The following is a 13,721-nucleotide window of genomic DNA, read 5'->3' on the forward strand; positions in this document are numbered from 1 at the left end:
TGATTTGCAAATCATGTTCGACCTATATTTAATTGAATACACTACAAAGATATTTAATGTTCAAACTGATAAAATGTATTGTTTTTAGCAAATAACCATTACCTTAGAATTGTATGGTTCCAAAAAAACTGGGACAGGGTCATGTTTACCACTGTGTTACATCACCTTTTCTTTTAACAACATTCAATAAATATTTGGGAACTGAGGACACTAATTGTTGAAGTTTTGTAGGTGGAATTCTTTCATATTCTTGCTTGATGATACAGCTGGCACTGGGAACCATTTTTAAGCAATAAAAACTGCAAATGTGTGTAAAAGTCCAACCAAAGCTTTGGGATTCAAACCACTGCCTGTAACTAGTAAAAAGGAGAGAGTTCTACCCGAGAAAGCCCCAGAATTTACTTGGAAAGCAGCCTGTGTGATGTTATGAGTGAAAAGGAAAAAAAAGTGTACAGCAGGCACTGGGAAGCATTTTTAAGCGATAAAAACTGCAAATGTGTGTAAAAGTCCAACCAAAGCTTTGGGACTCAAACCACTGCCTGTAACTAGTAAAAAGGAGAGAGTTCTACCCGAGAAAGCCCCAGAATTTACTTGGAAAGCAGCCTGTGTGATGTTATGAGTGAAAAGGAAAAAAAAGTGTACAGCAGGCACTGGGAAGCATTTTTAAGCGATAAAAACTGCAAATGTGTGTAAAAGTCCAACCAAAGCTTTGGGATTCAAAGTACTGCCTGCCTTATGAATTTGTCTCCGGTAGGGGGAGCTGCTCTAGTATGACAACAGAGACTCAATTGACAGAGAATACTTTTGAGACATAAAGACATTGAGAAAAACAGTCACTGAGCAATATAAGGTTGCTAGTAATCTGGTAAATGCCGGTCCAATAATTTTTTTTGACAATTGTGCAAAAAGATGCAGAATTCTCTAGCAATGAGAGCAGTTTGAATGACGAATAGAGCAATGACCATTGTACAAAGGCCGCCAAGACTTCAAGAAATGTATGCAGTTTAAAGTCATCAGCAATGCGGTGATTAACTTCCGTACCCACTATGGACTTTGATTTCCCATTTGGACTGTGACATGTTTTACAGGCGTATTTCAATGGCAATCGCATGTCACAGGAAAACTCCACATTCCGGGACTTGTCCCATCCTGCAGATTTTAATGAGTCACGCCCCTCAAGCCATTAAGTGCAAACGAGCCAGGTACACGCAGGGTGTGGCAGAAGTCATTGGGAGAGAATCAGCACACATTGAGGGCGCGCAAACCAGGCACGTAAAAAAGGGATTTAGGCACGGACAGGAGAATATGGCCCTTAGTGAATAATGTGCATAGTTTTTGAAATATCTATTACACATACTACTGTAATTCTAAACAAGTACATCCTTCAAAAGTGTCCTAAATTGCTGTAGTTGTTGGTTAATACACGATCACAAGTACAGAATATCCATCCATCCATTTTCTGAGCCGCTTCTCTTCACTAGGGTTGCGGGCGTGCTAGAGCCTATCCCAGCTGTCATCGGGCAGGAGGTGGGGTACACCCTGAACTGGTTGCCAGCCAATCGCAGGGCACATACAAACAAACAACCATTTGCACTCACAGTCACACCTACGGGCAATTTAGAGTCTCCAATTAATGCATATTTTTGGGATGTGGGAGGAAACCGGAGTGCCCGGAGAAAACCCAAGCAGGCACGGGGAGAACATGCAAACTCCACACAGGCGGGGCCGGGGATTGAACCTGGGTCCTCAGAACTGTGAGGCTGACGCTCTAACCAGTCATCCACCGTGCCGCCAAGTACAGAATATGATAATGCAAATGTTTTCCAATAAATCTTGTGCATATTTTCCGTGCTAAGTTTGGACCGGCAACTCTGGGAATGTTCTCAGCTGGTATTTCTTTTACAGACAAAGATTCACACTCACCAATTGAGACTTCTTTGATGAGTTCGGCAGCGGCATGTGCGCCTTGTACGAGAGCTCTTGTCCATGAAGAGAGATCCCAGTGGGTCTCCACACGAAAGATGTGTGATTCGATGCCCTGCCCTGTGCCGGTCCGAGTGGCAAACACCAGGTCAGAACTCTGGGCAGGAGAGCCACGGGCACTGCCAGAAAGCACCAGTCTAGATGGAAGTATATAAATAGACCTGTCATTTATTTTTAGACATATAAACACCATTACTCTACTGTACGAGAAAATAGTATAACTGTTCAGTGATATGATATGATTCCTGATGCACAACAATGGTGCCGTCCCACTGCACCATTTTAATCCATGTTGGCTCACGTGTTTTTGCTTCCTTCCATAGTGTAAAAGCATGTACACTATGTTAGATTCATTGAAAAACATTTTTTACATGTGTCTGAGTGCGAATGGTTGTCTTTTCTCTATTTAATCAGCTTTTCACCCAGGATAAACCCCAGCTTCCCAGGGACACTGCACAGTGTCACAGCCTACCTCAGCTGAGCACCAATGACAGCCTTCAACAGGTCAACCTTGAACACAATCATTGCCAACATCCTGGTCAGAAAGCTTGCTGACTTGGGACTCCCCGGGTCATCGGCTACTGTATTAAGGACTTTCCAACCGATGTCAGTCAAACTCGGTCCCTACCTCTCCTTCTTTCAGATGCTGAGCACTGGTTCCCCACAAGGTTGTACTCTACAGTTCACCACAGAGTGCAGACCAGTCCACTCCAGCAACCCCATTGTGAAGCAGACAACCAAGTCAATCAACCCCCACTTAACGTAATTTCTTGTATATAATGCACGTTTCTCCCCAAAAATCTTCAAAAGTCAACAGTGCGCATAATACATAGGTACAATAAAAGAAAATTATTTCACAATAAAATGAGGTATTTTACTAGATATATATTTTGAAAAAGACTAGTGGTGTCCCGATCCGATCTTTGAGATTGGATATCGGTCTAATGTCAGCAAAAGAAAAAATGAGTATCTGATCAGACTAGATCTAAAATCTCAGATATTACCACTCTGATAACCAGCAGTCCATTCCATGCTCTGCTCCAGCACTTCTATCCAGCAGAGCCCGGACGACATGCCTAGGCCACGTGATCACAACAACAGGTTGCGAAGGTGCTAACATAGTTGCAAGGAGTAAGAGTGAATGTTACTTGCTTAAAGCTGGAATCCACAATTTTTTTTTTTTGTTAAAATATTTTCACCCAAGCCAAGCTCCTCTAACATCTTTCTTTATCCTTCAATATTTTTATTTTTTTTTCATTTTTTTGTATGTTCATTTCTCTACCATAAGCCGTCTCCAAAGGTGCTTCAGACAATTTGGCAGTACACTCAACCGGCCTCGCAACCGCAGACCACGTGTAAACCACACCAGCTCAGGACCTCCACATCCATCATGTTCACCTCCAAGATAGTCTGAGACAACCCACCCGGACAGCTGCTGCAACGATCGGTTTGCATAACCAAAGAATTTCTGCACAAACTGTCAGAAACCGCCTCAGGGAAGCTCATCTGCATGCTCGTCGTCCTCATCGGGGTCTCGACCTGACTGTAGTTTGTGAGTGGGCGAATGCTCACATTCGATGCTGTCTGGCACGTTGGAGAGGTGTTCTTTTCACGGATGAATCCCGGTTTTCACTGTTCAGGGTAGATGGGAGACAGCGTGTGTGGCGTCGTGTGGGTGAGCGGTTTGCTGATGTCAACGTGGATCGAGTGGCCCGTGGTGGCGGCGGGGTTATGGTATGGGCAGGCATATGTTATGGGCAACGAACACAGGTGCATTTTATTGATGGCATTTTGAATGCGGAGATGACAAGATCCTGAGGCCCATTGTTGTGGCGTTCGTCCACGACCATCAGCTCATGTTGCAACATGATAATCCACGGCCACATGTTGCAAGGACCTGTACACAATTCCTGTAAACTGAAAACATCCCAGTTCTTGCATGGCCAGTATACTCCCCGGACATGTCACCCATTGAGCATGTTTGGGATGCTCTGGATTGGTGTATACAACAGCGTGTTCCAGTTCCTGCCAATATCCAGCAGATTTGCACAGCCATTGAAGAGGAGTGGACCAACATTCCACAGGCCACAATCAACAACCTGATCAACTCTATGCCAAGGAGATGTGTTGCAATGCGTGAGGCAAATGGTGGTCACACCAGATGCTGACTGGTTTTCTGACCCCCCAGACCCCCACAATAAAGCAAAACTGCACATTTCAGAGTGGCTTTTTATTGTGGCCAGCCTAAGACACACCTGTGCAACAATCATGCTGTCTAATCAGCATCTTGATATGCCACACCTGTGAGGTGGGATGGATTATCTCGACAAAGGAGAAACGCTCACTCATACAGATTTAGACAGATTTGTGACAATATTCGAAGGAAATCGCCTTTTCTGTATGTAGAAAAAGTTTTAGATCATAGAGTCCAGCTCACGGAAAATGGGAGCAAAAACAAAGCTTTTGCGTTTATATTTTCTTCAGTGTATATATATATATATAAAATGGTATATATTGGTATATAATGGTTAATGGGTTGCATAAATGGGTCAGTTTTTGCTCATACCAACTGTTGCTGATTGTTGTTCTCTGTTTGAGTAATATCACTTGATCAAGCCTTGTCTAACTTCCCTTACTACAAAATAAGTAAAGTATGTAGAAGATTACTGCCAATATCGGATCGGACCGATGTCGGTGTAGGCCAGTTGGATCAGGACATCCCTAAAAAGACATGGATTAGCTTTAATATTCTGTAATTTCACTATTTTGTAGTCTTTTATGGTTTATATTCAACATACTTAAATGTATTCTCTTCTTGACAATGTTTTTAACATCATGGCTGTGGCGCACCTTAGTGTTTAGTTTAGACAATGTGGCATTATAAGGCATTTTTGCCTTGCACATGAATATTGTAACTAGGCTTTACACGATTTTTTGCTTTAAAAAAAACGATAACCGATCACCGATCCAATAAAAGATGGAGCAATGTGTCTATTTAAATGACTTGTTCATTTACTGTATATACTTGTGTATTGGGCTGTCACCTTATCGTGGTGGAGGGGTTTGTGTGTCCCAATGATCCTAGGAGCTAAATTGTCTGGGGCTTTATGCCCCTGGCAGGGTCACCCATGGCAAACAGGTCCTAGGTGAGGGACCAGACAAAGCACGATTCAAAGACTCCTTATGATGACGACAAAAAATGGACTCAGGTTTCCCTTGCCCGGACGCGGGTCACCGGGGCCCCCTTCTGGAGCCAGGCCTGGAGGTGGGGCTCGAAGGCGAGCGCCTGGTGGCCGGGCCTGCACCCATGGGGCCCGGCCGGGCACAGCCCGAAAGGGGAACGTGGGTCCCCCTTCCCATGGGCTCACCACCTGTGGGACGGGCCATAGGGGTCGGGTGCAGTGCGAGCTGGACGGTGGCCGAAGGCGGGGACCTTGGAGATCCGATCCCCAGCTACAGAAGCTGTCTCTCGGGACGTGGAATGTCACCTCTCTGGCAAAGAAGGAGCCTGAGCTGGTGTGTGAGGTCGAGAAGTTCCGACTAGATATAGTCGGACTCGCCTCCACGTACAGCTTGGGCTCTAGTACCAGTCCTCTCGAGAGGGGTTGGACTCTCTTCCATTCTGGAGTTGCCGACGGTGAGAGGCGCAGAGTAGGTGTGGGTATACTTATTGCTCCCCGGCTCGGCGCCTGTACGTTGGGGTTCACCCCGGTCGACAAGAGGGTAGCCTCCCTCCGCCTTCGGGTGGGGGGACGGGTCCTGACTGTTGTTTGTGCCGATGCACCAAACAGCATTTCAGAGTACCCACCCTTTTTGGAGTCCTTGGAGGGGGTGCTGGAGAGCTCTCCCGCTGGGGACTCCATCGTTCTGCTGGGGGACTTCAATGCTCACGTGGGCAATGACAGTGAGACCTGGAAAGGGGTGATTGGGAGGAACAGCCCCCCCGATCAGAACCTGAGCGGTGTTCTGTTATTGGACTTCTGTGCTCATCACGGATTGTTCATAACGGACACCATGTTCAAGCATAAGGGTGTCCACACGTGCACTTTCGTCGTGTCATCGGACTTGCGACCAAATTTGTCTTGTAGTTTGATCAAGGCATTACGTGTTGTCTGTCTCAGACGTGTCGTCTGTCCCAGAAAACACACACCGCCGACATTTTTTAAAAAATAACTTTACTGGCTGTCAGATATTTACAGTAGTACATCAAAAGACACGCAACAAGGCTAAAAATAAACTACCTTCTGGATTCAAATATACTGTACATGGCGACGCGGAGTAAATGTCTTGCGGAGCAGATCAATGACATCATTGATTGGATTGGCGAATTATGACATTAAAGCCGACCAGCCAATCAGCATAAAATGCTAATTATCGCCCGATACCGATCAAGCCGATCAGATTGGTGTAAAGTCTAATTTTCACATGACCCGTCTTGAACATCGTAGTGAAAACTACAGAGGTAATGTTTTCTCAATCCTGGTGCAACATAATAAAAAAAAATTTAAGACAACAAGATGCAGCAGAGGGGGGATAAACACATAAGGTCTAATAACCATTCACATTACTCCAACTAGCGGCACGGTGGCCGACTGGTTAGAGCGTCAGCCTCACAGTTCTGAGGTGCGGGGTTCAATCACCGTCCCCGCCTGTGTGGAGTTTGCGTGTTCTCCCCGTGCCTGCGTGGGTTTTCTCCGGGCACTCCGGTTTCCTCCCACATCCCAAAAAACATGCATTAATTGGAGACTCTGAATTGCCCGTAGGCATGACTGTGAGTGCGAATGGTTGTTAGTTTCTATGTGCCCTGCGATTGGCTGGCAACCAGTTCAGGGTGTACCCCGCCTCCTGCCCGATGACAGCTGGGATAGGCTCCAGCACGCCCGCGACCCTAGTGAGGAGAAGCGGCTCAGAAAATGGATGGATGGATTACTCCAACTATTGAGGCGTTTAGGGGACTAACTGAAATAAAACAGCATTTTAAAAACAATACAATGGTGATAGGCATGATGCGAAATCTTCTGACAGCAAGCTACCATGATTAGACGGTGACGACATTGTTCATGTGGGAGGCAAAAATGCCTCATAAAGTGGCATTGTCAAAACTAAACACTAGGGTGGATCACAGTATTAAAAACATTGTTAAAGCGCAAACAGGTCTCAGTATTAATAATATAACTAATTATAGTTGGGTAGAAATACATATCAAAATTGTGTCACCGCTAACTTTTATAGAATATAAACATGAATGGATAGAAAATCATGGGTGTGTATTGTGTAAGAGCAGAAGGCTTTTTTTAATTTTTGGGGTGAATTTTGGGGGTGCGCATTATAATGGAGTGTGTCACATACAGGAGAAATTACAGTAATTGAAGTGTTAGATTCTCTCTCTCTCGCTCTCAGACGCTTTTTTGCTCGCTCTGCTTGCTTTGCCTCCGTTTGCATTTTTTCTTGCTGATAAGCTTGTTTTTCTTCTAAAAAATTAGAAGCAGCGACTCCAGGAACCTGTGGGACTAGTTTTTTGTAGCTAGTCAGTTGTTGCCATATTCCAATATTTTCTGATACCGTCTCACCATTACGTGAGCGTGGCCTGCTAATTAGCATGAGCCTGCTATTAGCAACAAGACCAGCAATCAAGAGGCCTCCCTTTTCCACTGAGGACTATAACGGACTGCTGTAGAGGATGTCAATCCTGGAAACAAAAATCCACCGTCTTGAAATGTATGTGGATGTAAATGGACAGTCGGGGAATTAAACCACTCTATCGAAGTGAAGTGTGCAAACGGACAGCCAATTAGCTCAACAAAGTGGACGGATGTGGACTGTGGAAACGGTCATGGATCATCCAGCAGTTCTCCCTGGGATTTACTGGTAGCAAACCCAAAGATATGGGACAACATCTAAAAGGGAGGACACAACACCAGCAGATTACCAAGGAATCCAAGAAAAAAACAGAAAGCTTTTTGTGAAATGATGCATTTCAAGCAGAACTTTCACCGTGATGCTAATTGTTTTACTTTTATGATAGCTCAAATATCTAAACAATGTTTTCCTACTATATAGTAACGTTAAAAAAAAACACACACACACTAAAAAGGGTATTTTGATTGCAAAGTAACAGTTTATTTACAAGTCTAACACATGCATTTTCAAATTGATGATGCATGAACTTTCAAGTATGCACAGCTGTGTGCGTATGTGTCCGTCCGCATGTGTGTATGCGTGTGTCTGTGCATGTGGGCCTTTTCGGGATTCCCAGTCAACAGACGACCAGCCCCACCACTGCTTGATGCACTTCCTGTAAATGATAAAAAATAAACAATTAGCATAAAAATGAAACATATTATTGCTGCAATGTGAAGTGGACAAAAATACTTATTTCCACCTTTCTTGCTAACAGGTGTGGGAGCTGGTTGGACCAACTGCAATTTATAGAAATATGTACATTTACCACAAAATATTTATTTTGTTGCTACAGTGTGATGAGGAAAGGTAAAAGAATGTCTACATTACACACATCACATTGTCAGAAAATTATAATTTGGTGCACTACTGTCTATAAATAAAACAATGATAAAAAAATACATATCCAATTCATCTAGCTATCGATGCTCCACGTTTTTTTCAATTGGATGCATGATTAGTAAACGTGTAGTATTGTAGGACAAACTGTCATGCTTTAGTGCACGTTGCATGTTAAATATGGTAAAATGGAGGAATTGCTCAAGTCTATGGACGTTAGCTTTGAAGTTAGCAGGTTCTTACCTCGTCGGTGACTTTCTGCGGGTTTATGGAGGACGCCCTGCTACTCCCAGATGATAACCCGGATCAGGCTCATTGCAATCTGAGTCCGGACGTCCGATGGCAGTCCATGTTTCGGGGGAAGTGGATCGGGATATGGTCGCGATCTCACCGTGGGCCTTCGAATGCTCGACGTGACCACCATTGCACAGCGTTCGTTGTCATAGCGTCATCGCTTTCTTTTTTGGGAAAAGAATGATGGTACATAATCCTTTTTGGCGTTAGCAAAACTTTGTTTTAGAGTATACAGTCTGTATTTATCCATTGTTTTTCGCTCTAACTGGCTCACCGTGTCTCTCTCTCTCTCTCAATCATGCCCCTGCAACGCTCCACCGTCATAGTAACATAGTCAAAGGGATATAGTCTTCCTCTGACGTGCTGGCAAAATTCTGATCAAAGCTACTGCTGCCCTCTGTTGTCGATTTAACATACTAACATCCTTCCCAATCCTTAGATACTTGTTGTGGAGCTGCGCCAAACCCTCAATTACAATATTATTTAAAAAAAAACAAAAAAAACACTGAAAACGTATTAATACGTCCGTGGCACTAAACGGATGGGTTTATGAAAACGTAGTAATACGTCCATGGCACTAAATGAGTTAAGAGTCCAACCCACACTCAAGGTCACATCTTAGACCTGGTCATCTCAAAAGGCTTCTTTATTCTCGCGCGGACGGCGACCGAGCTGACGTCACTGCGGCTATCCCGCACGCAGTGTGCCTTTATACTCGAGCGCAACCTAAGCGCGCTGTTTTGAAAGTGTGCTGCAGTTCTCCTCCAAGTAGGGGGTGTCGCTACGGCTGGTATTGGCTTGGACGCCACAGGGTGGAGTTTCCTCTGCATTTTGTGGCCATTTCCGGGAGCCGTTTTTACTTTCCTTTCCGTAACAAGAAACAAAGCAACAACAATGGCGACCGTGGAACAGAGTCTGCTAGAACAAATGGACCTAGATGACCAGATGATACGTTTAATTATGCTGCAAAATCGATCGAAAAGGCGGCGACGTTGGTGCTATATGGAACGCTGATTACATAATCACAGCATGTGACTAAAACATACCAATCACGAGAGATGATCTCGGCATTCTACGTGCAGCAACAATTTTTGCAGTGTGCGCGTCAAGCGATGCGGAGGGGCCGCGCGGGCCAATTCGTCGGTCACGTGATGCAATACAGGCGTTGTCGGCCACGCGAGCGCGGGAGTATAAAAAGGCCTTTAGGATGTTGAAATTCTATCAATTGACATTAAGGATATGGCTATTTCTGACCATTTTTGTGTATTCTTTGAATTACAGATCATTCCAGAAGTTCAGACAACCTCAATGTCTATTAACAAAAGGTACATAAATGCGAGTACCGCCACTAGGTTTATGGAGACCATAGCTGTGCCACAAACTGTGAATGCTGAGACAGTTGATGAACTTTTGGATAATTTCACCTGGAAAATCTCAAATGTCATGAATGCTGTCGCTCCGATTAAAACTAAGACAATCTCGAGGTGACATAGAACACCGTGGAGGAGCACTGATGGTAAAGACCTCTAAATCAAAGTGGAGGAAAGCAGAACGTAAGTGGAGAAAATCTAAACTCCAAATTGACTATGACCTCTACAGACAAAGTCTTTGTAATTTTAACCAAGAGTCAGGGCTCTATCCCCCCGAATCAGATAGCTCCAGAACTCCTAACAGCTGATATTTTAGTGAAAAAAATACAATCCATCAGGTTAAATATCAGCAGAAATCAGCAAAATGATAAAAAGATACTACATCTGATGCCACCCTGGAAAAACTCTAGTACCATGTCAGAATTTGATACACTTGACCAAAAAACTGCAGTCCTCTACTGTGTATTAAAATAGTAAATATAGTAATCAAACAGGAGTCACAGTTTTTGATATCCTCTTTGATGTGCTTCTATTTGAATTCAAAAGCTTTATTACAAATACCATACATACAACATTTACGCATGAACCTGAATCTCATTGGGCTGACTGTAGGTTACTGTATGAACACATTCGTTGTGAGTTATAAAAATACATGGTATTTACCTTGTCGGGTAATGAGAGTCAGCCCCCTGTGCTCCCACCACCCTTTGAGAGAGTAGTGTCACCCAGGATTGCAGCGACTCTCTCTTCAAACGGGGTGAGGCCCTCCGCGCCGGTTCTTCTGCCTTTTTTTGGCCACACTTTGGCGGTGGGCAGCTGTCTTCCGCTTCGCATCCACCTTAATGTCTGACCACTTACTTTTCAGTTCAGCGTGTGTGCGCTATTCTGACTCCACAGCTGCACACACGCTGTCCCAATCACTCTTCTTTCGCTTGTTGTTAACGCCGGAGGACAGCGTGCCAAAGAGGATTTTCTTGCACACCTCCACTTCATTGAGCAACTTCACATTCAGAAAAATTATTTTTCTTCATTACCTTGCTCATTTTCCTTTTTTCCTGATCATGCAGAGATCGGGATCTCAGGCGCAGGTTTAATTTAAATATGATTTGCATATTTAAATGTGGCCGTGGACAGGGAAGGGTCGGCTCCTCCAACATGTGCGCTCATTTCCACGTTGATTGGGATGTACGAAGGAAATGTGCATCCATTCATGCGTACGCACAAATTCATACATCTGGATACATTTTGTGCGTACGACGTTCTCTAGATTTGAGCGTACGCCATGTTTTAGGAGGAAATCCACGCAAGTCTTTGTATATGAGGCCCCAGGAGGACTTCATCCATGCTTTTATCACAAGTAGACTTGACTTTTATAATGGTCTTCTGAAACTCCCCCAAAAGAGCATTAAACAGCTGCAGCTCATTCCGAATGCTGCAGCTCGGGTTCTGACCAGAACAAAGAAGTCGTAGCATATTACTCCAATTCTAAAGTCTTTACACTGGCTTCCAGTCAGCTTTAGAATCGATTTTAAAGTTCTGCTACTGGTCTATCAATCACTAAATGGTTTAGGTCCTGAATACGTGAAAGAAATGATAATGGCATATAAACCCAGTAGGGCTCTGAGATCGACAGACTCAGGTCAAATAGTGGAGCACAGAGTCCAAAGAAAACATGGTGAAGGAACATTTAGCTATTATATGCTGCAAACAAATATATAAGTTACCAAAACAAGTGGCGTCAGCCCCAAGTGTGAATGTTTTTAAGTCCAGGTTAAATACGCTTCTTTTTTGTCATGCTTTTTTCTCATGCTTGCACTGTACACTGTTTTAATTATCCTTTTTTTTGCCATGTTGTTTTAAATATGTATAAGCTGTTTATAAGCTCTTTGTTTTTAAATGCTTTTAATCATGTAAAGCACATTGAGTTACCTTTTGTATGAAATGCCCTGTATAAATAACTTTGCTTTGCTTTGCTGAGTGCAATAGGTGGATTAAGCTTAAATCGAAAAGTCATGACTGGAAAGTGAGGTGCAAAGAAGACGTAACAAAACGTTGATTGTAGTTGGAGTTGGTACGTGAGCTCCGAGAGTTTGAGTTCGTTGGGTTTTATCTGACAAAGAGTGAGTGACTTCAGATGCCTTAGATATCAGATGTTAGTGTAGTAACAGAGCTAACCCCACACATCAAAATAAAAAAAAAAGACAGAAGGTTATATTGTACAGTAGGAAAGTTTCTATACTGCTGTGATATATATTGTATTATTGCAGGGCACAACTTTGAAAAAAATATTTTCTTCCAAAACTATAACCAGGGCTGCACAATTAATCAAATTCTAATCGTGATAGCAATTTTGGCTGCCACGATTAAATTAACTTGTGCTCCGGGAGTATGAGGTACTGTCCCATTTAATATGGGCTGTTCGGTCCCTGCACCACCGGGGTCAGAGTTTGGTCTGCATTCCCCGCAGTAAGTTGGATTCGTTTCCAGTGAGCGTTTGACTCCACCAAGGCAACCCTTTGTCACCAATTCTGTTCATTACCTTTATGGACAGAATTTCTAAGTGCAGCTGAGGCGGTGAGGGGTCTGGTTTAGTGACGTCAGTATTACGTCTCTGCTTTTTGCAGATAATGTGGTTATGATGGCTTCATCAAGCCACAAACTTCAACTCTTCCTGAGCGGTTTTTGCAGTCAAGTGTGAAGCGCTGGGATGAAAATCAGCACCTCCAAATCTGAGGCCATGGTCGCTCAGTCATGAAAGGTTGGAGTGTCCTCTCCAGGTCAAGGAAGAGACCCTTACCAAAGAGGAGGAATTCAAGTATCTTGGGGTCTTATTCACAAGTGAGGGAAGAATGGAGCGGGACATCGACAGGCAGATTGGTACAGCCTCTGCAATGACGCGGACTGTATCTGTCTGTCGTGGTAAAGAAGGAGCTGAGCAGAAAGGCAAAAGCTCTCAATTTAGTAGCACTCGAGGCATATAGTTGCCTCACACAGGTTTGTTTCTTCGATTGGGGAGTTTTTCCTTGCTGTAGTGCTTGCTCATGTGGGGTTCAGTTGTTTTTTGTCAATGCATGAGGAGCACGGTCCTGGACTAGATCCATATGGAAAATGCCATGAGGGATAGTGCCATGACTTAATTTTTGTTGTAAATTAGCGCTATATAAATCAATTTGACTTGACTAAAAAGAAACCACACAAGAAAAGAGAGAATGGGAACACTACATGGAAAGGGACCAGCCCAGGATCAAATGTGAGAACTGCTTGCTATTCTTGTCGGCAGAAATACTACATGCTTTTCATATGACATTGTTAACAGTGAGGCAGTATATACAGTCCCACCAGAAGGTAATCACATCCCTTCACCTTTTCCACATTTTGCTGTTACAGACTTACAGATTTGAGTATAGTTTTCGTTTAAAAAAAAAAAAGAGAATAGACATAAAATATCCCACAAAGTAAAAACATATTTTCAGACATTTGTGTAAATTTATAAAAAATGTAAACATTCAAACATAATAGGTACATAAGTATTCACACCCTTTGCTATGACACTCA

The 13,721-nt window shown here is 43.5% G+C and overlaps 1 protein-coding gene across 3 annotated transcripts in view; it reads right to left on the minus strand.

Moving 5' to 3' along the window:
* sntb2 (syntrophin, beta 2) overlaps positions 1-13,721 on the minus strand; it is a 66,150-nt gene that overhangs the window by 14,766 nt on the left and 37,663 nt on the right. The window contains exons 5-8 of one of the 3 annotated variants that reach the window (XR_009788440.1): positions 10,830-11,166; positions 8,746-8,960; positions 8,366-8,402; positions 8,082-8,278 (exon numbers count right to left, since the gene is read on the minus strand). Coding sequence is in view for 1 of the 3 variants with exons in the window: in XM_061772602.1 (XP_061628586.1) it covers positions 1,924-2,120 (197 nt within the window). In the remaining 2 variants the exon portion in view is untranslated. Of the gene's footprint in view, positions 1-1,923; positions 2,121-8,081; positions 8,279-8,365; positions 8,403-8,745; positions 8,961-10,829; positions 11,167-13,721 lie in introns of those variants that run through there. The other 2 variants (XR_009788439.1, XM_061772602.1) reach the window with 2 other exon arrangements.

This window comes from Phyllopteryx taeniolatus, chromosome 5, assembly GCF_024500385.1.
Source record: "Phyllopteryx taeniolatus isolate TA_2022b chromosome 5, UOR_Ptae_1.2, whole genome shotgun sequence".
Lineage (NCBI taxonomy): Eukaryota > Metazoa > Chordata > Actinopteri > Syngnathiformes > Syngnathidae > Phyllopteryx > Phyllopteryx taeniolatus.